Source organism: Ascaphus truei, chromosome 3, assembly GCF_040206685.1.
Source record: "Ascaphus truei isolate aAscTru1 chromosome 3, aAscTru1.hap1, whole genome shotgun sequence".
Lineage (NCBI taxonomy): Eukaryota > Metazoa > Chordata > Amphibia > Anura > Ascaphidae > Ascaphus > Ascaphus truei.
In genome coordinates this window covers 244,814,483-244,840,323 of record NC_134485.1, presented here as the reverse complement: position 1 = coordinate 244,840,323, position 25,841 = coordinate 244,814,483, and the positions used below count along the sequence as shown (strand labels likewise).

Here is a 25,841-nt window from a genome sequence, read left to right as displayed (position 1 = left end):
GTGTGGATCACTGTTGCGGCTGTGGCTATCCCAGGCAGCATGTCCCACTGAAGGAACAGCATCTTCTCCTCGTAGAGCTAGCAAGTCTTCGGTGTCTATGGAGTCACTCCCTCTGTGTTGAGATGGTGCGCTGGTGTTTACACTGAAGAGGCTCCTTACGTAGTCTTCAGTGCATTGGGCTGGATCCTCTGAGGCTATCCGTCTGTACGGTTGCTCCCCGCCGTCCTGTTGCGCGGCTGCTTCTAGGACTTCGGCTTTCCTACGCGTGGTGGCTGCGGCAGTAGCGGCTGGGGCATTAGCGGCGGCTGTCTGCTCCTCCTCTTCTATGCGCGCTCTTCCTGCTCTTACGGCTGCCTCCCTCCGACTATATTCGGCCCTGGCACGTGCGGCCTCGGCGGCGGCTTGCGCCTTGGTAGCGTTTGTGCTTGCGCTGGACGCGTTAGATTGCGCTGATCTTGCTGACCTTGATGAGTGTCTGGATGTGCTTGAGCGCTGTGAGGCGGTCTCCAGTAGGAGCTCTTTTCTCTCGCTTTGGGCGTTCGTGATAGCGGTCTGCACGATGTCATCACGTTCTAGGTCGATCGCCTTTTGCAGGTCGCGTTCTCGCAGGCTATTTTCCATGTTAGTTCTTGTTAGATAGGTGAAATATGCCTGTGACAGTGCTTGGTAGCGCAAGTGATCTATCTTCAATTGAGTTATTGCCTGCTCGAGCTGTTGTATATAGTTACCAGCGCCGGCGACATTGCATATCCCAAGTGTGGTTGTTTCCCAGGCCAACTCTAATTTAGCGCGGTGCGCTTCAATGTCAGTCTCATATTTTTCGCGGGCCTTCTGTGTCAGTGTGACTGTCCGTTTAGGCCTTGCGTCTGCCTGCGCCTCTTGCAGTTGTGCAGCGGTCTCTGTGTCTGAGTGATCCCTCTCCTGTGTGATATCAGGTGAGGCTCTGAGTCATGCCATGCTGTAGGTGTGTGTAGGCCTTTAGCCAGTGCGTGTGGCGTGCGGTCTTTTACCTGTGTCAGTGATGGGCGACTGTCTCAGATGATGCCGAGCGGTGTCCTGCAGCATTCAGCGTAGGGGTAGCTGTACTCACAGGTGTCCGGTGGCTCTGAACCGTGTCCTGGCAGGTGTCCGGTGGCGTGGCCCTTGGTGGCGTCAGCCAGGAGACGTGCGCAGGGGTAGGTGAGATGGTAGCTCTTCACTATGGAGCTGTGCAGAGTGGCTCAAACAGAGAAAGGACAATCAAAGTTCTGTGTATATTGTAGTCTGACTGCGGTGCTGCTGCCTTGAGTGAGGTTGCAGGCTTGTGTGCAGTGTAAGCTGCTTGCTGTTTGAAAGGCTGCTGCAGGCTGTGTGCAGAGACTGTACTGTGTTAGCATAAAGTCTTAGAGTAGCAGCTCCTGTATGTATATTTCCAAGACACACAGTCTTCCTTTTCACTATTCTGGAGGCCAGGGTCATGTGTAGGATGATTAGCCCAGATAGGTTCAACTCTGCACTCTTTCCAAAACACAACAAGTCCTGTATCTTTTCTTCACTTTATTTAGGGAAAGCAGCATTAAAGACAGGCACTTGTGGAAGAGATGTTGGTGTTTGAATAATGTCTCTCTGTGGGTGCTTTGTAGTTAAGGGCAGGTGAAAAGGATTCGGCCCTGCCACTGGAGCAATTTACAGGAGGGGTACTCACTCAGCCAGTGTAGAAGTGGAAAAGGAAGTCCCAATGTATTCTGGGTAGCAAGATAGCCTGGGGACAGACCATCTGTGGGCAGGGCAGAGGGGGAGAAAGCAGACTAGCCCATTTGAGAGAAAGGCTGGGGTTGCTATAGCAACTCACTGAAATGTCTAAGGAAACAACAACATGTAGCAATAATGTTGCATGTTCTCATACAGCAAGCTGCTGGGACAGGGGAAATAACAGCCAACTGAACAAGGGAGAAATGAATCCCATAAACTGAAAGGGGAGACAGAGGAATATGGAATCTAGTTCCAGGACATTGAAACTTCCTGACAAGCCGTGGGAAGATCATTGATGAACACTGAGAAGAGTATGGGCCCCAGAACAGAGCCTTGCGGGACACCATAGGTGATATTCAGGGGGTTGGAGTTAGAGGATACACAGATAAAGATCCATATCCATCCGCTCCATGAAAAAAAGTAGGACTCACATGCAGGAGAATTAAAACCTAATTTATTAAACTACATAAAAAACAAAATAAACAAGCGCCATAGTGGGCGTGAAATGCGTGGGAGAGTACTTTGTACTGTTTGTTTTTTTTATGTAGTTTAATAAATTAGGTTTTAATTCTCCTGCTGGTGAGTCCTACTTTTTTTCATGGAGCGGATGGATATGGATCTTTGTCTGTGTATCCTGTTACTGTGAGAGGATCTACAACCACCACCGGATGTCCCAGGGAGACGTCTCTACACGTCGGGGCTACATTGGATTTCCAGGGAGCCAGGCGGTGATCGATTGTGAGTAACGTGTACTCCACACCGGGCGCAGCCGGGGTGAACCAAGGTAGACTGAGTGAGTTGCTTTCTCACGTTGTGTCCCCTAAGTGTTCCGTTAAGCCCTCCTTGCTTTCCCTGTTACCTTACACTGTTAATGTGTACCCTTTAAACCCGCACTATCCAGTGTCAACTCCAATGATTGAATGAACTGTTTATGATTTATGGCTGCTGCCAGCAGCACTGACCGTCACTCTTTGAGCTTGTACACAGTTTTTTTCAGAGGTTGGAGTTAGAGCCTGAGATGGACACATGTTTGGATCTACCTGATAGGTAGGACTGAAACCAGTTTCAGTTGTTGCCCCGGGGAGGGTGGTTTGGCCACCCGTGTGGGTAGTGAGGGGGGTTACTACCCGCTAAGGTAATTAAGGGGTTATTGGCCAGTAGCTAGTGTTTTAATGTAACGGTTGGTGCCAACGAGGACAACGACAGGCTTCAGCCTGTCAGTGGCAAGTACAACTTTTATTTACTATGCGGTAGCTAGCTGTGGATTTTGAATAGGAAAAGTGCTATTAGCCAGATATACACTGTAGCCTATGTGTGTGGTGGCGGGGGGATTTTTTGGAGTTGAGAGGGTAGGCAATATGGTGCCCATTGATTGTCAACGTGGCTATCTTTGCCCCCCGTTAAGGGCATAGCTAACCACAGTGACAATTAATGGATTAAATGGCTATTTTTTTTTTATAGTATTGTATTTTAATGTGTAGTATTGTATATTTGAATGGGCGAAAGCGCCATTAGCCATAACCCCTCCCACAACACTCGAGAGAGACCTAACCACCCACCCTGGGGCAACTACAATCTTTAGGCCTCAGGCAGGCAGGGAACGGGTGCGCTGCGCCCTGCTCGGCCGGGCGATTCAGGGCCGGCTAAGCGGGCGCTCGCCTGGGGGCAGGGCCATGACGTCACGGAGCTGGTTCGCCCTCATTGGGCGAACTGCTCACGTGACGCGCTTGATAGCAGCAAAATCAAATTTGCATGCTCACGCTGGTCACACACATTGCCGCAATGTGTTTCATCGTGGCCAGCGTGAGCACGCCCACCCGTTCAGCGCCACCCTGGCCGAGGCCAAACCCACCCCTTCTACCACCAACAAAAGCGGGAACTGGGGTTAACCCCTTCATTACCTTAGCAGTTAGGTAATGAAGCTCTGCTTTTATTTCCATTTTATTAAACATAGGATTGAAGCAGGGGGTCTCCGTATCTGAATAGCATTACTTTCAGGTCCGGGGACCCACCTGCTTCCCAAGGTACAGGCCACAGTATCTCCTGCACGTTTAAATGTCCCGGTCACTTGGGATATGATGCGGGACATTAAAACTTGCAGGAGATACCGGCACCCGATAGAGGCCTGTACTGTACATCGGTAAGGAGGGGTCCCCGGACCTGAAATGAATGTGGTTCAGCTCTAGAGAACTCATGCTTCAATCCTATGTTATTAAAACTTAAATAATCAGCTCTTTCAGACTGGAGGGAAATTGAACGTTACAGGCATTTCACTTGTAAAGCAAATACAAACTAGAGCGGAATGTCACTTATTTAACAAACTGTGTGTAACGTGTGATATATCTTGCTGAATACGGTGTACTTTTTTTATTCAAGGCAAATTAGTTGACAAAATAATGCACTGATATGAAAATATTACAAAAAGGTTGCAGAAAATGGCATTTCTTATTCACATATTATGCACCCCCCAAAAATGTGCAACTAAAATGTTTAGTTTTGCACCCTGTTTTGTTTCTGTGCCGTTAGTACACTACCCCTTTAAATCACGTTGGTATACACTTGCGTTGACAAGGTTGGTCTCTACATCCACATGAGGTACATGAACCGCTTGGGACCGAAACATCAGTACTTGTCTTTCCATATAATGCTTATTGTATAAATACAATTTTAATTGGAGTGCAGTAGTCTTGTTATATTTGTACACTAGCAACTGTACTGGGAGATGTAACTGTTCTACTAGTACAGTATGTGTGCATTATTTTGTGATTACCAAACAGACCATATACATTTGGCTTTCACAACTATGTTCTAGAACAGGGGTGCACAAACTGGGGGGGCGTGGCAGTTGCAGAGGCCCTGGGTTCTTCCTCAAGGTCTTTAAATTAAATGCCGGGGGACCATGCGAGGCCTCTGTAACTTCCCTTACTGTGACTCAGTCCTTGTGTGATGCATCGCTAAGGCAGCACAGTGTCAAATTACACCGCGGGCCACGTGACATCACCCAGCGGCATAATTTGCCATGGCAATGCGGCATCATTTGACGCTTCAAACTAGGTAAGGGGGGGGGGGCAGGAGCAGTGGGGGAGAACAGGCAGGGAAACGCAGGACAAAAGTTTTGTGCACCCGCTCTAGACATCAAACAAAATAAAGAATCAATTACCTAGATATAATGTTCTATCAAATGGCATGAATGGCTGCACCTTTGACTTAAAAACAAGTATTGTTAAACGACATCAGTATCATGATGTGGTTACTGTAGTTTTTCCAAAAGTCCAGAGTGAGTGAATACAAAAAGTTTCGGATGTCACAAAAGTACTATCCAATACACCACATACACCATAAATGTCCATGCGACAAGGACCCAACTGCACACACTGCTTTTAAAACGAGAACAGATAATACAAAGCAGAAGTTTGTGTCTGCATGCATCAAGTGCCAGTACAGATTATTACACCTGTTCCGAGGTGGACTATTCAAGTCAACGGGGGTTAATTCAGGAATGGGGTGCAATAACACGTAACTGGCATTTGATGCATGTGCCACATTGTATTCTATTGTCTGCCTCCAGAGTTCATTCTCTCAAGACTGACAAAAATGTCCTAGGTTGAAGCTTGGCTTTTACCAATAGAAAGAACGCAGAGCAGACTCCTTCATAACAGTTCATTCCTCTAGTTCTTGAGGACAGTCAGTGTAATTATTGTTTCAAAGCACTGGATGTCTGTAATCATACGTTAACATTTGACTGGACTCTCTCAAACCCAGATTCACTATGCTCCATTAGCCAATTGAATGTGACATTAATCTAAAATTACTGTTGCATTAATAGTAACTCAGTATAAAACTAAAGCAAATAATGGAATGGTAACTCAATTTCACCCCCATACAAAAGCTTAGCTTTATAACAGACGTTTCTAAAAGTGATATACAAATGAGCACAAATCATAACCACACGTACAGTATGTGTGGTTAACCGATATAGCAAACTCTCACCCCTCCCCCCTCTTTCCCCATCACACTTACACCTCCCCTCCCTCCATATTCTTGTTGCAGCCTGCAGCCATCAGTCAGCTGAACAGGCTTAATTATTCACTTTTCTTGGATCTGAACACTCAAAACATTCTTCCTGCCTCTGCCACAGACACTTATTTCAATGCTGCCATTAATAGACATTTGAACTTTTCTAGGTCACATTTGTTCATCACCACGGCTTTCTGCTTCTTCTGTAACTTTTCTGTTACATCCAGTACCATCATCCCTCGGGTTAGCGTCCCATTCAGCTCCACATGCACTCCGCACTTTATGGCATCTGTGACAAAGCTCTCATCTATAGCAGCTGCCATAGCATAGGAGTCACAGGACACAAATCCAGTAGTCGAAATTTCCCCTGGGTTATTCGAGCAACGTTTAATGAACTCTTCAGAGTAAGCGGAGATTTTCCTCATGAATTCTGCCTTCCTGGTATCCTGGTAAATCCATGTTTCATAAAAAGCCTAAAAGGGTGAAGTAGGCAGGAAATACAAATGTCATTATGTTGCCAACTACTACACAGTAACTTCAATACCGAATTAAGCCTCGTATCACTTTTTTTTGTATTATTTAATTTTTCACTTATTAAGCACAATTTAAAATATATACAGTATTTTTAAAAGGATGAAGTTAAAAACAATATATAGTAATTTAATTGATCCCTTTCTGCCATTTACGGACCAGAACATTCTTCGATTACAATCTGTTGGAGGCAGGGATATGTCCTTCTCCTAATTATCATCACTTTCATACTTCCAGTACATGTAGGATAGGAGCTGCCTAAAATATTAACAATGCAGTGAAATTTCAAAGATTTTATTAAAAAAATAAATAATAATTATATAATATTTGAAAATGCCATTTCTACTCTGGTGCACCTGAAACGGTCTAGTTATAGTGTCTTCAGCTAGCCAAGATTTCTTCCTATGCAAGAAACTGGTTGCAAAATGTTTACAAATAGGGAGGGGGTGGGTCTGGGGCAGGGCTAAGACAGGTCTTTTAGTGTGTTCATTCTACAGTAAGTTACTAAATCTGCAAAGAAATAAACAAAAAAAAAAAACCAATCTGTTCAAAAATGTCACTCACTCATTTGTATTGAAGGCAGTACAAATGACTTGAAGACCACACAATGTGTGATGATTTCCCAAAGTGGCTCTCTTAAAAGAATACAGACTTCAATAATTGGGCAAGATTATTCGGTCACCATGATAACATTCCCTGTAAATCAGGAAATTGTATTTTCTTTATTTTTATAGGGGGACGATGACATCTGATTTGTAAAGCATACCAGCAGTCACGTTTTAATTTATCCCACATTAATCACTAATATAATATACATATATTTCCATTAATAAGAAGTGTTCGGTTCTTACCCAAGGAACTTTGCTACGACAAGTGAATTCCCAGGTGGCGATGTAAGTAGGGCAATCAAAGGTATTCAGAACAATGTGAGCAGCTTCTGGATCACAGGCAAAGTTGAATTCCCCACAAACTGTGACGTTCCCCCTGGCTAAGTAAGAGTACAAGCTGTTCAGCACCGTGCTTTGTCAGACTTTCTTTGTACATCTATATATTACCCATCCTCTAATTCATGTACAAAAGCCATATGAATGACAACGGAAATCACTTTTGAGGCAGTACGTACATACTCACTGTGGTGGCTAAGATATAAGGTACATTATATTTCCTAACCTGTTCAAGATATTGAGAGGAAAGCTATACAGGCATACCCCGCATTAACGTACGCAATGGGACCGGAGCATGTATGTAAAGTGAAAATGTACTTAAAGTGAAGCACTACCCTTTTCCCACTTTTGATGCACGTACTGTACTGCAATCGTCATATTCGTGCATAACTGATGTAAATAACGCATGTGTAACAGGCTCTATAGTCTCCACGCTTGCGCACAGCTTCGGTACAGGTAGGGAGCCGGTATTGCTGTTCAGGACGTGCAGACAGGCGCATGCGCGAGCTGCTGTTTGCCTATTGAGCGAAATGTACTTACTCGCGAGTGTACTTAAAGTGGAGTGTCCTTAAAGCGGGGTATGCCTGTACTTACTGTAACTCAAAAGGACCTTAAATGCATTTTTAACCGTGCATGTCATTCTTACAGAAAAGAGGTTAAAAATACAAAAAAGCTGAATTAAAAAAACTAACGACTTTTTTGTCCAATTACTAGGGTGGACAAAAATATTAAATACTTGAGCAGCCAGCGTTTTGTTAGGCAAGCAGAAGGGGCAGTCCAGCTACCCCCTGCTCCCCACCTGTCGGCAACTCTGTGTGTGTGTGTGTGTGTGTGACACCCCCACACCCCTTCCCATCTGCCACTGTGTGTATTGAGAGCAGAAGTGGGCAGAGTACAGGAGGGCTGAGACTAGCTCCGCCCCCAGCCCTCACATTGCCTCTGCCTCCCGCTCCCCTCACTGGGCGGCACCCAATGACTTAACCTCTCAATCACCACTGCTGCCAATCCCCAGTGCGCCAAATCCGGCTTTGATGTCACTGAGGAGCCTTGTTACCAGTAGCAGCGGTGATTGACAGGTCAGTCATCACTGTGCACAGCACAGGTGCCAGGGGGAAAATGTTAAGTGACCAGGATTTCTCCATCCCTACTACTTACACTCCATGTTGCCTCCCATGATAAAAAGACTTTTAATCTTCTGGGGAAAGGTCGGGTCCATGTTCACAGCTAAAGCGAGGTTAGTCAAAGGACCTGTTGCAACCAGGGAGACCTGCAGTATGTTAGAAACAAACAAACTATTAAACACATTGCTAGATTGCATTTTAACATGTCGGTGCAGCACCAAGTTAAACTTACACATGCCGCGAACTCTATAAGAAATCCATCTAAGATTAGTCTTAGAGACCACTAGTGTATGTTGCAGGACGCGATTACTTGAAACATGCATTTTAATGTTAACCTGTCATTTGTTTACAAGTGCATTTCAAACTTCTGAAGAACACAAGCCAATGTGTTTCGGGTGATAACTTAAAGCAGCAATACAGGCAGCTTGTTTTTAAAACGTATTTATTTTTTACTGATATAGATATATATTTTTAACAGCATTGAAGTCAAGTAGTCCCCTGGAGCTGAACCTTTTTTTTTAGGCGACCCATTAAATACTTAATTAGGGTAGATATTGGCATGTTCCTCCCCTTTTGGGAGTTCAAAATGGCCATCAAACCTCGCTGGTTTCGGGGCAAGTAGGAAACTGCAACTCTAGCTGTGGCAGTTTGCTATTGGATCCATTTAAATGCTCAGTTTCAAAAACCAGTAACTAAACCGGTAAATACTTCGGGGAGTGCAGCTCAGCTCCAGATGAAACCCCTGGTTCTCATGTGATAAAAATATAGATTCATTTTAGGTGGGATTATTACAGTTGTATGGAGACAGGGTAAAAAATAAAAGTTTCATTATTACAATTTTATTTAGAACTTTAACAAATAAATCAAATAACTAAAAACGTAAAAACAGATGATAAAAATGTTACATTTTATTTAGGGGGAAAAGGTGGGAGACAATGAGCAGGCTGTTAAACAAAATATATTTGATGCTCCGGTAATGCATAAACTGCAGTACAAAACATAAATAAAAGCCCCACAGGGTTAGAGTAAAGTAGAGCTCTGTGTACATCAGTCTTTTAAATCTGAAAGGCAAGTGTAAATAGAGATATACTTTGTTTGTTTGGATGTTTCCCAATTTTCTTCTTTGCCACACATACCGATTATTTACCTCTGAGATTTGTGTCCCCAAATTTTCTTGTGTATACACTGCAGTACTACACATATGTATAATAGTGTTTACTTTAGACTGAGAGTTTCGTTCTCATATCTAAGTTTTTCTGCTTTGCTGTTCACCATTTTTTTAAATGCATATGGTCATGATAAAGCCAGAAAATATTAAGAATTGTAATAATCTGATACACCACAGGTAATTTGAGTTGCAAATTACATCTTCAAAATACAAGGAATTCTTTTTCTGGGTTTGTCTAGAAGTGAGGTTATCTGGAGCCAATGTCTGATTTAGGAAATTGAGCAGTCACAACTCATAACAGTACAAATAAACAAGAAACCATTTAATAGAACTTTAAAGAGATTCCTAAACAGTTCTGGAAATGCCAGTGTGGCCAAGAAGATATTCCACATGACTATGTGGAGTTTGCTAAATAATTAAATAATCACAGATCTGATATTAATCACAAGAATGACAAATATAGCTATGTAACATTTGCGATCAGAGAAATTAAATTATGCTAAACAATGATTGAGGCTGCAAAGGCCAGATATTTGTTTGTGTCTCATACTTAGAATTAATCCCCTCAAAGATAATCTCTTTAAATGTAGCAAATTCACCAGAACGCGATGAGTTACATTACAATATTCTAGGAATTACGGGGCTAAAGATATGGGACATTTGCTCTATTCAGGCATCTTTTCATCAGAAAGCAAAACTTTTTTTCCTCCTTCAACCATAAAAGGTGTCACTGGAGATGGATTGAAAATCACGCAACTAAGGCTAGGTCCCTACTGGTTATGGTGGCGTGCACGCCTCACACCAATCCCTTACCTCGTCACTAGCAGGCCCCGGTGTCTCCTCGCTTCCTGGCCCTCTTTGTGCTATGGCGCGTCAGCCAGCAGGGGATACAACTGGATTGTATTCCCGTGCTGCGACGCGGTCACATGGTGCGCCGGGAGCCAAATCAGAGGCAGAGAGGATGCATCATTTGTGAAGGGACATGACAATGCAAATCCTGATAAATTGAACGTACTTTATTGATGTATACACGGACATAGATGTAACCAAGAAGGTTCGAATATGTTCATTTAAGAGAAATCTAAGAGGCTTACATTTGGATATTTTTGCCTCTGGCAGTACTTGTATAACTGGTAATGTTTATCACAGAAGATTACTTATTTTACCCTGCAGGGCTGGGATAGGTGTGTTTGCGTTCTAATTTTAGAGTTTTATAAATACTGTATAGAGCAGTCTATGAACCGCAATAAAATGCCATATTATACACGGTTGCCTGTATTTTACCGACAAGTCTTTCATTATCCCAAGCAGGCAAAGCACTTATATACCAACTGACTATATGATGTATTGTGGTTAAAATATACTGAATATTTTTACTCTGCAGACCGGTATATACTAATTTTGCAGTCACTACCAAAAATAGCTTATAATCAAATGTTGGTACTTGAGACAGAGGGAGGCAAGTGGCCCCCGCACCTACGAACGCTGCCTACAGACCGCTGTTTTGAGCTGTGCATGCGCCACCATGCATCCTTAGGCTGCATCCCCGCTAGCGCTGAGCGGGCGGCTCTTGCAGCGGTTACTTACATATATAGATATATGTAAGTTTCTGCTCACGCTGTGCGCGTGCTCGTGCACACGCACACCCGCGCTCTGTGCTTATGTACCAAAAAAAAAAATCTAACTTTCCAGCACGCTCAACTACTTGCAATGCCCTCCACCCTCGTGTAAATGCAGGACACCCGGCGATCATGCTGGGAGCGCTCTCCAAGCATGAGCGCGCTCAGCGCCAGCAGGGACTCAGCCTTAGCCTAAATCTATGCTTATAGTGGCAACGGTCAGGCGACGGTCGCTGGAAACTCAGAGAGAGATGACTTCTAGTGATCGCGACCAATCCGTTGCGTCGTGCTTACTATAAGCGCACGCGACAGTGGCAATGCATTTGTTTTGCTGCGGCGTCGCTGTCGTCGTCACGATAAGCGTAGCCTAAGGGAGTGTCAATGCCGACACAGGAAATCTCATATTGTCACCTCAAGGCCCTAATATGTGCAGTATTGTATATTAGGGGATTCAGTTTATTTTATCCTATTATTCGATAAAACGGTCTGCATTTATTGTAACATTCTTTTTTTCCAGTAAACTAAGCTCTGTACTATTTTGCAAATGAAATCGAAACTGTAATAAGTTTGTATTTGTGCTTGAATTGAAATCTGCAAGCTTTGAAGACTGTGTGCCAATTACATATTTTTCTTAGTAAACTGGAAAAGGATCCTGGTGATTAGACCTTTTTTGTATCCTTCGTGGAGGCAGAGTTTTAAGATATATATTGTGATGGATAGTACTCATTTGAGGCATCCTGTGGGGGTGAAAAGTGAGTAAGCTAGATAGCGGTGTGTATTAACCCTAGTCGCATATACAAGTCACGTGATCACAGGTGTGCTATATATATATATATATATATTTAATAAAAAAAATTAACATCCTGGTGTCTGATTAAATGCAGTCATTGCTGTGCAGCTTTAATTCTACATATGACACTTAAATACATACAGCTCAACCCCGTTATAGCGCGATCCGCTATAAACGCGGTTTGAGCATGGACCCCGAATTTAAAAAAAAAAATTTTTTACATTTTTTTTGCACACTGCACACTCACCCCCCCCCCCTCCCACTCCCTACCTTTGGTGTCGGCAGCTGAGATCGGAGCGGAGCTGGCATCGGGAGGAGGAGGAGGAGGGGGGTGGTGTGGATGCCGGTAGGGGGGGTGAGTGAGTGAGGAGCAGGCTGGGACTCGGAGGACCGCGTGGGCTAGGCCCAAAACTGGTTGTGCCGCATAGGAGTGGTGTGTCAGAGGGCAGGAGCGGAGGGTCTCTGGATGCCGGGCCGGTAGGTGTGGGGGCCTGGAGGGGGAGAAGGTGGATGCCTGGGGGGAAGGTGGATGCCTGGGGGGAGGGGGGTGGTAATGCCGGTTGGGTGGAGGGGGGTGAATGTAGGGGGGACCGTGTGGATGCAAGGGGGGGGGGGGTCGAGTGAGGAGCAGGCTGTGGCTCGGAGGGCTGCGTGGGCTAGGCCCAAAACTGATTATGCCGTGGAGTGGAGGGCGGGCGCGGAGGGTGTCTGGATGCGGCGGGCGGGTAGGTGTGGGGGCCTCGGGGGGGAGGAGGTGGATGCTGGTGGTGGGGGCGGGGGGAGGTAAGGAGCAGGCTGCGGCTGGACTCGGAGGGCCGCTGTTGGCGGGCCTGGTGGCTGCTGGGGGACGTGTAGGGCTTCCGGCCACCTCTTCCCTTTCGATCGGGCGCGCGGCAGCCATTTTTTTTCCTCAGCGCGACCCCGGTTCTGGCGCGGTCGGATCGGGTGGCCCTGAGGACCGCGGTATAACGGGGTTGAGCTGTATATATTTTGTGGGGGCTCAGGGGTTCCCAAAAAGAGCTTGCTGGGGTTTTGTGTGTTTTTGTTAACCTAGTCTCAGCTGTTGGAGGTTAGTGGCTCCTCCTTCCCAGGTTTTAAGCCCGCCCCTCCCCAAGTTAGTAGGTCCTTTCATTCTACTGGATATAGATCCACTGTGGTCTTTCTCCCTCCTAATAGAGGTAAATGAGAATTTTAATTCTTATAGAGATATATTAGTATTTTATCTGGTAGTGTTAGGACTTGCGAACAGGTGTCTGCCTTGTCGTGGCTCACAAGCTTACAATGCTTTGGCCAAAGGGTTAAACAAAATGACCCTTTTTCAAGAGAATATATAAGTATTTTACTGTGTATTTCTGTCATGTTGGATGTAGCATTGGGCTTCTGCCGTCTGTTTAATTCTACATATGCTAGATTCATTTCCCCAATCCAAAAATGTGTTTTACATCTGAGTGAAGGTGGTCAGCAGTGGATTCAAGCATTTTAAATTCATTATCAAATGGTTTTTAAAAATACAGGTCTACAGAGAAACATATTACCCTTGCATTGGACACATGACTGGTACTGAACAAGTAAATGACCATGCACACAGGATTCTCTCACCTGCCCAGGGTGCTCACTGAAGATTCTCAACATTGCAACAACGGCATGCTCCTTCTGTAAGCAGTCCAGCCCGGGCGCGCCTGGGTCAGGAACCTCTCCTAAACCATCACTGCCGTGATAAGAGTCGGCGTGGATGGCCTGTCCAAGGAGCGACCTATATGCACCTTCATACACTGGAATCTGTAGGGCACAACCATGATCAGTGCGCACACACCTTACATGCTGAACATGCAAGTGAGGGGAAAAGTATTTCATTAACCCTTGAGTGCAAGAGGCGTTGCAGCGTGCGGAATTTTTTATTTTGTTATATTACAGTAAGATTTGAATCAGGCTTTATGTTTTGTGGAACACTTTCTTTTTTTTGTGCCAGTTCACAAAGTCGACGTACTGCTACGTAAAAACGTAGTCCATTCCTAAGGCTGCGTCCATGCTGCCGAAGACCGCGCAGAGGCGTGCGCACGTGACGTCATGGTTTTTGGTCATGCTAGACGCGCCGTGGGTGGCATGTCCAGGGGCGTCTCGGAGCTGGTTCGCCCTCATTGGGCAAACCGCTCCTGTGACCTGGCCGTCGCACTGAGGAATCAGATTGAACGGATTCCTCGCGCCCCCTGCTGCTGACGCACACGTGCGGTCTATGGGCGCGATCATTGCCTTAAGGCACTGTGAGCGGCAGCATGGACGGCGCCTTAGAGAAAACCATCCGTTTCTGTTTTATAGCATAACCATACCATTAATGCACAATACAATGTAGTCAAAAGAGCTTTCTCCAATGTTCAACAGGCTTTAAAATGAATGCATTTGTGCACAATATTTTCATAAATAAAATAAAATTTTAAAAAAAGTACTTAAAATACTTTTGACAACTGTAAATGAGAATTTCGGTGCGGGTGACTAGTCCCGTTTCCTACAAATAACCGCAATCACCTCCAGCCTGTCGCACACTTGTAGGACCCGCAGCACGTTCCGGCACACATTTTTTACAGTGGTGTTCCCATGACAGCACGTGATCCCAAGGATTTCCACATTGGGGGCAGCCAGGGCCATCATCAGGGCCTGAGCATCATCCACACCACAGTCCAAGTCAACCACAAGGAACTTCTTGGTCATCCTGTCCAAACTCCTGAAAGAGAGACGCATGAGCCCTGGCAGGTAACGTGTTACATGAACCTGAAGAACAACTCTGTGAGGTACAATTAGTTTCTACAATGCCAAACTATTTGCAGGTTGAATAAAAAGCAGCACTATTTATGGGTTTTTTTTCCTCATTCCACCTGTATAAATAGAAAACACATGAACAGAATCATTGCTAACCCACGTGAAAAGATCAGGTCTTATACAAGTATGAAATCCAGAGTGAGAGACTGTGCAACAATGCATCAAGGGCAGTGCACAGTGATGCAACCACTTTAGCGAAACCCCTTCCCTACCCGAGATATTAAGATAAGGACCGTGTGAGACTAACAGCAAACTGCCATGTCTTTGCACGCTACTTATTATTAGGATATGTTGCCAGTCTCACACCGGTGCACTGACACAGAAAGCGCGGGAGGATTAACACGGTTCACTCCCCGGTGGGCTGCTGCCCTGGGGTTGGGACCGGACGCTCCGTTCTTACCACGTGCCTGCCGGACTCCAAACAGCTCACCGGAGCGCGGGACTGATTCCCAGACCGCTCACCGGAGTGCGGGACTCTGATTCCCAGACCGCTCACCGGAGCGCGAGACTCCGATTCCCAGACCGCTCACCGGAGCGCGAGACTCCGATTCCCAGACCGCTCACCGGAGCGCGAGACTCCGATTCCCAGACCGCTCACCGGAGCGCGAGACTCCGATTCCCAGACCGCTCACCGGAGCGCGAGACTCTGATTACCGGAGCGCGAGACTCTGATTACCGGAGCGCGAGACTGACTCCCAGACCGCTCACCGGAGCGCGAGACTCTGATTACCGGAGCGCGAGACTCTGATTACCGGAGCGCGAGACTGACTCCCAGACCGCTCACCGGAGCGCGAGACTCTGATTACCGGAGCGCGAGACTGACTCCCAGACCGCTCACCGGAGCGCGAGACTCTGATTACCAGAGCGTGAGACTGACTCCCAGACCGCTCACCGGAGCGCGAGACTCCGATTCCCAGACCGCTCACCGGAGCGCGAGACTCTGACTTCACGTGCCGCTCAACTACCACGGCGGGGAGGGGAACGCGAGGTCAACGGTACATGTCTGTCACTTAGCAACAGTATGGTGACGTCAGACACAGGAGAGAAGGGCTGTCCCAGACATAGTAAAGCACATTTCAAAGCAGTAAAATAACAATCTTTTAGATTGTTTCTTTCTGAGACTTTGTTCAATGTAGGAAAACACCTCATACAGGGTCTGACATACCGGCCCCAGTGAGACACCTCCGCCGCTGTGTCAGACCACAAGTAACTATTTGGTGGTCATTTACTAGTCTCCCAGCTGCAAAACTGGGGCAAAGTTTGTGCAAAAGAATTGCCCAAGGTGTATCAAAGTAAAAAGCTCATTGGATGACGTCACGGGGTGACGTCACTCCGCGACACCGGTGGATACACTTAGCATCTATACTGAAGTCGGAGCTGCTCTTTACTATATGCAGCAAGTGTAATGACACTACACCGACACACAGTTAAATTGACTGCTTCTTTGTATCTCCATTCTTAACACAGTGTGCTATCATATGTATAGGTGCATTAAGAGGGAGTTTTTTTTTATCGATTTGAAATATTTGTTACAAGCAACAGTAGCGATCACTTCCAATGCTGTTTTCACTATTAACTACAGGTCAGACCCAGGATACTATATGTGCTGTGGGCAATATTCAATCACTGACTTCATTTGTTACCAGCATTTGGATTAACAGTATCTACATCTGACTACATTTTATCAAGTGTTTGTTACTGTTCTATTGATTACACAATGATATCGATTATTTCCTGGGTTATACATCCATGGTGATCCAAGTGTATTATCCAGTATATGCTGTCTACTATACATATTATTGTTTAGCATATACGGTTCACTTTATTTTAGGAGGCTATAACTGGATACGGTCTTTGAACCGTGCCTCTGGGCTGTAGAATTGCATATTTTATGCTAGCCCTTTCTAGGATCCCTTCCTCTCAGGGCTCTTTATTTACTTATAAGTTGTGTTCTGATTTTGTATGCAAGTGATCTTTTCTCACCGGTTTGTGCTCGTTTTGTGACCATACGTCGAATTACAATTTTACTATTATGATACACTAGTCCTATGTCATAGGTCTGCCATTTCGGTATATACTTTTTGTCTGTGATTAACTCCTTTTGGAACTAGTACTGACATTGGGTACTACAGTACCCTATCAGTTGTTTAGATAATAGTATTGCAATATTAATTGTATTTACTATTTCCTTAGGATCTAATCCTTGTACACAATAGCCTTTATATTATTAGGCATCTCATAGACTAGTGTTGTCCTTGGTTCTCCTTCCTCATGGATTCCATGTGGAAGTTTCAATTGGTGTGTCATTAGGGAGTGGTCTTGGATCTTTTTACCACATCCCTCTATACAATTATTTTTATTTTGATGTTATACAATAAACAGCTATTTTAATGCTTTTCATTATCTCTACATTATCATTCTGAGTGCATTCATTGGGGAATCTTTTTGTTTGTTGTGTTGATATATCTCCATATCCCTATTTGCACCTTATGATTTTCTACACTGCTATTTACTTTGTTATTTACCCTGAAGCTGATGCGGGAGTGTAGACGGACGTTCACAGAGGTACACAATTGGAGACTTTATAAGGTGAAATGATAATAGGCTTTATTGTGCCTTTTCCTTTTCATCAGGAAATCATCCAAACACAGGGGGGGAACAAAGCTTCTATTCACTTGGGAGTATTTCTAGTGAAATCCTATGCAATTAATTCACATCTCCCTTAGTCAAGCATGTCTCACAGCCCCAAAACATATAGCATGAAATAAGCAGATATAAGCAGTCTCTTAATAATGAAAGTCTTATCTGTTAGCTGCTGTAGAGTAAGCTTCTCTGCTCTCCTGGAACCACACCCGTGCGCGCACAGAAAATCAGCATTCAGGTTTAGAAGTCTTATTTGGTGTCTTGCAATCAGCTATGCTGGGCAGAGCTCAAGACCGGTCAGGTCCAGAGATGTGTGTTCTCTTGGTCAGTCTCTCCTGGGAGACTCAAGAACACTCCTCTGTCTCCAAAGTTCAGCTCTCAGTCAGAGCTAAGGAGTTACTTCCTGTCTCAACAGAAAGGCTTTTGTAAGCAATCAGGCAGGTGGTGTTTATTAATTGACTACTAGCAGTTAACCACCACACTGCTAGATTAAAGGCACATTACTTGAACAGGGATTACTCCCCTGTTACAGGGAGCTTCCTCCTTTCTTCCCCTCCCTCCTTCTCTCATGAAGTGTGACCAGGTTCATAATTGGGATCACAACCAAGACCTTTGGAAGGCTAGGATTCGAGATGTACTGGATCGCTGGACACCCCTTTTTGGTGCACCAGCTATAAGCCACACCCCAAAGGCAAAAGAACCAGTGGTGTTTCTGACCAATTTTGGTTCTCCCATCTTTTTACTTTTACCTATTTTGTTTCCCTCTCCCTCCCCTTCTCCAAATTAGGCCCTTCCTCTGTCAGACACTCCAAGATGATGAACCCCAAACTCCCGAAGGTGGACTTCAGCAATCTACAAGCGCAGGGAGACCAGCTTAGCTTGAATCCACAAAATATTACGTTAAAGGGTAGGTCAGACTCTACAAGATGGCGATAACAATAATTTCCCACAATGTTAAGGGTCTTAACTGTCCAAGGAAACGCTGAATAGCATTGGCTGAATACAATAGATAGGTGGGGTTTATACCTCCGTTGTTTTTAATATGACCCAATAAATGTTTTCAGTTTTTATGGGAAAAAAAAAAAAGAAAGCAGGCAGACAGTCATGTTACAGGAAACCCATTTTAGTACTAAGAGCTGCCCTAAATTTATGGATAAACATTTCCGCCAATTCTTCCTATCCTCCACTACAGAGAAAAAGAGGTGTAACGATGCTAATTCACAACAGACTCCCCTTGTTGGTAGATTTAGGCTGCGTCCATAGGACTGCAGCCGTGCGGAGGCTGAGGGAAAGTGGGTGCTTTCCCTGGCCTTGGTCCGGGGGCGGGGAGGCCTGTGACGTCACGGAGTTGGTTCGCCCTCATTGGGCGAACCGCTCACGTGACCGGCCCTGCGATCCCGTGAGCGCGAAAATCTATAATTTGAATAAGGCCTACGCTTCCGCACGCTTGCGGAAGCGTGCGCGAGCCTCTACTAAAGCCGCTCTCATTGCGGCTGCAGGGACTCACTGAGAAGCGTCAGCACGGGTCAGCGCCTAAGCGCTGACCCTGGACGCAGCCTTAGTTAAAAGAGACAAAGAGGGCAGCCCCACAATACTTATGTAGCCCTTTTTCTGAACACCTTCCTAAGGGACTACGGGTGACTGTATAACACCTGTGGCTCAGGAGAGCTGAGCCTCCGCTAGCTGGGAGCCTGGGGTAATACACACACATTTACATAGCGCAGCGCCTCCACTTACCCAGGATCCCCATTATGAAAGATTTACCCTGGGCAAGAAACATACCATACATTGCGAGAGCAACCAATCTTTACTGTGTTTATCTGTGGTGCCCCACTGTTCACATAACATGCATATATATATATATGTATATCATAACATTGACATCACTCATGAGAAAAAGCGTAAATAAGAAACACAGTCTGAGGTTATTTTGAAAACAGAATAACACGTGAATTTATTCAAGTCAAGTGCACAACGGAGACAGCTTCAAAACAAAAGCTCTCTAAAAAATAAACATGGTATGCTATATATTTATACCCTAAATCCTAAAGCTCTGCCCCTTTATGGGGGGGCTTGCACGTCACTAAACATTACCTCATTTTGTAATACATAACAATACTAAAGCTGATGTCATTTTGTAATACATAATAATAATATTGTATAACTGCCTGTCAGCTATAAACCATTCTGGGGTTAAATGGGATGTGCCTATCCTACCACCTGGCATTTGTGTGAGAACTAGTTTCACTGCAAGAATCTAAGTTTATCTCATGGGTTCTCATAACCTTTAGCCTGTTTACACTTTCAATTTGAAGCTGATTGGATGAGGAAGGGTCAATAAATTCAGCTAAGAGCGATAACATTCCATTTTCTGCTTCACACATTTGTTTATACAGAAATGTAACACAGAAATTAAGACTCACAGAGACAAGACAAGATGGCGGATTGAAATATTCACACAAAATGGCTTCATCCTAAATGCTGTTATGTTGTTATGCCAGACCCCCTAATATCTCATCTTTGTCACTCATAACACATAACACCTCATAACAACTGGCTCTTATACTAGAGTGGCTCGGCCACACCCCGAGGGGAATATCGTCCTGTACAGCCGTGGCTCTGCCACGCTCTCATAGAGTATGTCCTTGTGAAACTTATGTAGGATATGATATGTTTACAAAGTACCTCCCGGTCACGGCGGTGACCGCACCTCTTCTCAAAGGGTCCGTCGCATCCGGCCCTGACCTTCCAATGTCGCGCGGCTCCACCGTATGAGCCCAGACAGCAGTATCCGTCCACAACTCTGTGCGCTTGATGCCTACCTAAGGTGACAATGTCTGTCCACTACGGGCGTCCCTACAGTACCGCAACCTACGGTGACGCGGGGAATACTCCTATGGACCTGGGGGTAGTATCTGGCCTAGGCAGGCGGGTCACGGACCCCCGGCACTCGCACTACCTCTCTCAGCACTGTCCAACTCGCTTCTGCTAGCGTGGCCTCTCCCCCACGCTTCCTGTTCTCCTCCCCTCCAAACCCAGCCTGTCCATTGGCTCCTAGCGTCAGCTGACTGCTCCGGGGTTCGCGGGGGTTATAGTTCATTACAGAGCCCTTTCTCATTGGCTCATTGTTCGCGCGCTTCCAGAGCGCATGCGCAACCTATTCTCTGGACCAGTGACCTCGGCAACATTGCGCAACAACATGGCGGCGCCCTGTACCAACTTGCCGTCGCGGAACCCGCCGTACAAATGCACACATATACGGTGTATTAACACATCCTTACATTCTCCCCTCCCCAGAATCCAACGTCCCCGCTTGGCTATACTACATAACATATATACAAATAACGTATCACAGTACATCCCTTCGGTCCTATATTAAATTGTACATTTCATTGAACATTACCACTACTGAATGCATTCTATGCCGAGCCCACTGCTGAGCCTCATAATGGGGTGCCCCGAATTGATCGTAAGCCATTCTCATTGGAGGTTGACTAGTTCTTTGGCTTTGCCGAGGTTGTTCTTCATCTGCTTCCTCTGAGGAGTATCCAGTCTCAACTGGCCTTTCCATTTCTGCCCTTGAGGGGTTCCTTGGATCTACAAAGTCTCTCTGTGGTACAAAGCACGGGCTCTGCGGGTCTAATGGCTGGCTCATTGGAGTCAGTGTATCTGTCGTTGGACCAAGGGGCCCTTTACCCATAGCTCCTTCGGGAGATGCCCCCGCGGCCGGAAGGCCCCTTTGAGAGGTTCCCTCCATAGGATTCTCAGAGGTGGCATTTATTACAGTCTCTAGGCCATCCTCTGTGTTTTCAGTTTCTCCATCCATTGATACAGTGGGTACCTCCAATTCGTTGTCCCCTACTTGAGGTATGGGGAGTAGATGATTCCTATGCCACACCTTCACCCGGCCTTCGGAGTCCTTGATACGGTATACCGGGAGGCCAGGCATCTGTGACTCTACCTCATACACCCCTTCTCTCCATCGATCAGCCAGTTTATGCTTTCCGGGGATGCCTAGATTACGAAGGAGAACAGCATCCCCCGGGCGGATTTCCTTATGTCGCACTTTGTGGTTATAGCGTCTCTTGTTACCCGCATTTAGTTGTGCCGCCGCCCTTTCAGCCAATTTATAGGCCTGCTGTAGGCTGTCCCGCAACCTCTGTACATAACGAAAGTGCGTTCTGTTGGATACCCCATCGGTAGATTTCCGCAGTCGCACATCCACAGGTAATCGGGCTTCTCTCCCGAACATTAGGAAGTACGGCGTATACCCGGTAGACTCATGTCGGGTACAGTTATAAGCATGTACCAACGTCTCTACATGCTTGCTCCATTCTGTTTTCTGGGAGCCTTTTAAGGTCCCCAACATGTCCAGCAGTGTGCGGTTGAACCGTTCGGGCATAGCATCCCCCTCTGGGAGGTACGGGGTGGTCCGTAACTTAGCTATGTTTAGCAACTTTAGCAGTTCCTTAATGAGAGTACTCTCAATCTCTGCCTTGATCAGAGTGGAGTCGGTTCGGTAATCCATAATGAATGAAGTATTTTTCCCATAAGACTCTGGCCACGGTCACCGCCCGTTGATCTTTGGTAGGGAACGCTTGTGCGTACCTTGTATAGTGGTCTGTAATCACTAGTACGTTACCGATGCCTCGGGTATCGGGCTCAATACACAAAAAATCCATGCACACCAAATCCATAGGACCGGAACTTTTCAGATGGGCCATGGGAGCCGCTCTTGTGGGGAGTGTTTTCCTCTGTAGGCAGCGGGTACACCTCCGGCAGTGCCTTTCCACTGACTCTCATTCTTGGCCAATAGAACCGGTCCCGAAGTAGCCCGAATGTTTTGTCAACGCCCAGATGGCCATGATCATCGTGAAGGGCCCGGAGAACCATATTTCTCAGAAGTTCAGGCAAGAATAGTTGTCGCCGGTCGGGATGATTGTGGTATGGAACTACCCGGTACAATAGGCAATTGTCCAGTTCGAACTTCCCGAACTTGTTCAACAATAGCTTCACCAGTTCTCTGGGGGCTTGCTTAAGGATAGAGGGGTTCTCTTGCTGCACAGCTTGACGAGCTAGTTCCACTACTGGGTCTTGGATCTGGTGTTGCACCAATTCTCTCCAGGAAATGATTTTATCTTCGGTAATGTTCATTCCTTCTCGACCTTGGTAGGCCCGGGGAATGGCTCGGGATTGGCACCCTAATGAATCAGCGACTCTTAGCTCTGAGAACGCCACCTGATCGTTAACTACGGCTGCTACTGAGCATATGGCACGTATTCCAGGCCCCGGAATTTCCTCCCATACTTCCTCATCCGTGGTGGATTGAAGCCCCGGCCTCCGTGACAGAGCATCGGCCCCCACGTTGGTGGGCCCGGGTTTATACTTGAGGTTGAAACTATAGTTGGCCAGGGCCGCCAGCCACCGGTTGCGTCTAATTTGGCGGACGTGTTAATGTAGGTCATTGGGTTATTGTCAGTCCGCACCTCAAACTGTACTCCATACAAGTAGTCGTGTAATTTGTCCACCACCGCCCATTTGAGTGCCAAAAACTCCAGCTTGTGGACAGGATAGTTCTGTTCACTGGGGGTCAAGCTTCGGCTCGCGTACGCCACGGGGCGGAGCCCGGTGTCGTATTTCTGGTGCAGCACTGCTCCTAGTCCGCTAAGACTGGCATCCACGTGTAGCACGTATTCACGATCAGGATCAGCATAGGCCAGTACTGGGGCCTGGGTGAGACTGGCTTTCAACTTCAGGAACGCTTGTTCACAAGCAGGGGTCCACTTTTCTCCAAAAGGCGTTTGTGCCGTGACCCTTTTCCGGTCCGTATCCTCAGGATAAACTTTTAAAAGGTTATTCAGGAGTTTGGCTTTACTTGAGTAGCCCTCCACGAAGCGCCGGTAATAGCCACAAAATCCCAAAAAGGATCGCAGTTCTTGGACGTTGCGGGGCCTGGGCCAATTCACTACAGCATCTATCTTCCCTGGATCGGTGGACACCCCTTCAGCGGACACAATGTGGCCCACGTAGGTCACGGACGGGCGACAAAACTTGCATTTGTCCAAGGACAGTTTGAGGCCCTCCTTCTGAAGTCGATCCAACACCTTCATCAATCGTTCCTCGTGCTCCTCCAAGGTCTTCCCGAACACTATAATGTCATCCAAGTACACTAGGCATTCTTGCGGGTTCATGTCTCCCAGGGTCCGTTCCATCAGCCTCTGGAAGGTGGCGGGGGCTCCGCAGATCCCTTGTGGCATGCGGGTAAACTGGTAGAACCCTAATGGACAGATGAAGGCCGTCTTCTCCTGGTCTTCCAGATCCATTGGCACTTGGTAGTACCCTGACCTCAAATCGAGCACACTGAACCATTTACTTCCCGTCAAGGCGTTCAGAAGGTCCTCAATGCGTGGCAGCGTATACTGATCGGGAACCGTGCGGTTGTTCAGTGTTCTGTAATCCACACACAGACGGATTGTCCCATTCTTCTTACGGACTACCACGATGGGCGAGGCGTAAGGGCTATGGGATCCTTGTACGATACCAGCTCCCTCCATTTCGGCTAGTAACCTTCTCACCTCTTCCACGTCTCGGGGGGCAAGGCGGCGGGAGCGTTCCCGGAATGGGGTAGCGTCACTCATTCGAATGGTATGACGGGCACTGCAACTGCACCCCACATCCATATCACTCGTGGAGAATACTCTTCGTCGTTCTTGTAGCTGGGCCTGCAGTCTTTCTCTCCATTCTTCCGTGAGCGGGGAATCTCCGAAGTCAAAATCCAACGGGGAGTCGGTAGCAGGGGTAGTGTCCGCTGGCCATCCCTTCGGGGCCTTCTCCTCGGGTATTACGGGGTATATTCTTCCCAGTGGCTGTCGGCGATCAATGCTCATGGGATACGGGGAGATATTCTGCACATACACCCAGGTTCTGTTCGGAATTTTCCCCGGCTATTTCTTTACAGAGGCTAACACCTCGTAGCCCAGCCGCTGTTCATCTTGGGTCACAATTTCCAAAGAGAAAAACTGATCCTCCAGGCGTCAGTCCGGGTAATGGCAGGCCGCGATCATCATCCTTCCTTCTCCGGGGGGAATTTGAGTCAGTCCCCACTCTTGACTATATAGCATCCCATGCTCCTCTTCAGTCGCGATTTTACCGCAAGCCTCTTGTAGTACTGGACACGTAGCGAGGGCTAGCAGCGGGGCCTCGCCCGCTTCTTGCAAGTACATGCGGATCACCGCGCGCACAATGTCGGTGTTGGTCCCCAGGATTATCGGAGCGCTGGGGTGATCTTGAGGTTCGGGACACACTAGGGCTTCCACTTCCATGGGGTGATGTTTACCAGTGTTCACCTCGAGCGGTGAGGGCACAGACATGATGTGTAAAGCTCGTGCACAATTGAGAAAAAAAATAATTGGGGCACCCCAGGTCTAAGCTCTCAGCAGCGCCTCCAAATGTAGCCCTTTTTCTGAACACCTTCCTAAGGGACTACGGGTGACTGTATAACACCTGTGGCTCAGGAGAGCTGAGCCTCCGCTAGCTGGGAGCCTGGGGTAATACACACACATTTACATAGCGCAGCGCCTCCACTTACCCAGGATCCCCATTATGAAAGATTTACCCTGGGCAAGAAACATACCATACATTGCGAGAGCAACCAATCTTTACTGTGTTTATCTGTGGTGCCCCACTGTTCACATAACATGCATATCTATATGTATATCATAACATTGACATCACTCATAACACATAACATAGCGCATAATACACACACATTTACATAGCGCAGCGCCTCCACTTACTCAGGATCCCCATTATGAAAGATTTACCCTGGGCAAGAAACATACCATACATTGCGAGAGCAACCAATCTTTACTGTGTTTATCTGTGGTGCCCCACTGTTCACATAACATGCATATCTATATGTATATCATAACATTGACATCACTCATAACACATAACACCTCATAATGACTGGCTCTTATACTAGAGTGGCTCGGCCACACCCCAAGGGGAATATCGTCCTGTACAGCCGTGGCTCTGCCACGCTCTCATAGAGTATGTCCTTGTGAAACTTATGTAGGATATGTTCTATCCACTAGCCACTTGCTAGTGTCTGTCACAGTTAATCCTAAGGCGGGATCAGCGCCTGATGACCGGTGTCGGTGCACTTGCTGTTTACAAAGTACCTCCCGGTCACGGCGGTGACCGCACCTCTTCTCAAAGGGTCCGTCGCATCCGGCCCTGACCTTCCGATGTCGCGTGGCTCCACCGTCTGAGCCCAGACAGCAGTATCCGTCCACAACTCCGTGCGCTTGATCCTGGTCCTATGGACCTGGGGGTAGTATCTGGCCTAGGCAGGCGGGTCACGGACCCCCGGCACTCACACTACCTCTCTCAGCACTGTCCCACTCGCTTCTGCTAGCGTGGCCTCTCCCCCACGCTTCCTGTTCTCCTCCCCTCCTACCC

The 25,841-nt window shown here is 46.7% G+C and overlaps 2 protein-coding genes across 12 annotated transcripts in view; one reads left to right on the top strand and one right to left on the bottom strand.

The window, feature by feature from the left end:
• Positions 1–4,083: 4,083 nt before the first annotated feature.
• On the bottom strand, positions 4,084–15,730 carry LOC142489550 (nucleoside hydrolase-like). Of its 11 annotated transcripts, XM_075590532.1 has the most exons (7): positions 15,203–15,405; positions 15,136–15,170; positions 14,445–14,640; positions 13,521–13,700; positions 8,379–8,490; positions 7,131–7,267; positions 4,084–6,221 (listed from the first exon to the last, which is right to left on the bottom strand). In XM_075590532.1, the coding sequence occupies exons 3-7, from the start codon at positions 14,625–14,627 to the stop codon at positions 5,874–5,876; spliced, it is 960 nt and encodes a 319-aa protein (XP_075446647.1). In that variant the 5' UTR covers positions 14,628–14,640; positions 15,136–15,170; positions 15,203–15,405; the 3' UTR covers positions 4,084–5,873. The 11 variants fall into 11 exon arrangements, with proteins under 11 accessions (XP_075446647.1, XP_075446656.1, XP_075446650.1 ...); XM_075590541.1 differs by lacking the exons at positions 15,136–15,170; positions 15,203–15,405 and adding an exon at positions 15,662–15,730; XM_075590535.1 differs by lacking the exons at positions 15,136–15,170; positions 15,203–15,405 and adding an exon at positions 15,574–15,717.
• The window catches only part of LOC142490712 (uncharacterized), a 25,217-nt gene continuing 14,057 nt past the window's right edge, over positions 14,682–25,841 (top strand). The window contains exons 1-2 of the mRNA XM_075593127.1: positions 14,682–14,702; positions 15,619–15,730. Of these exons, the coding sequence (XP_075449242.1) occupies positions 14,682–14,702; positions 15,619–15,730 (133 nt within the window). The remainder of the gene's footprint in view (positions 14,703–15,618; positions 15,731–25,841) is intronic.

Excerpts from the sequence above, each read along its gene's own strand:
- LOC142489550 (XM_075590541.1), bottom strand. The coding sequence starts at position 14,627 with ATGACCAAGAAGTTCCTTGTGGTTGACTTGGACTGTGGTGTGGATGAT. Across the intron at positions 13,701-14,444 it reads AAGTGTGCGACAGGCTGGAG|ATTCCAGTGTATGAAGGTGC; the intron begins GTGATTGCGGTT and ends TGTGCCCTACAG. Across the intron at positions 7,268-8,378 it reads CATGGGAGGCAACATGGAGT|CCAGGGGGAACGTCACAGTT; the intron begins GTAAGTAGTAGG and ends ACTCTTACTTAG.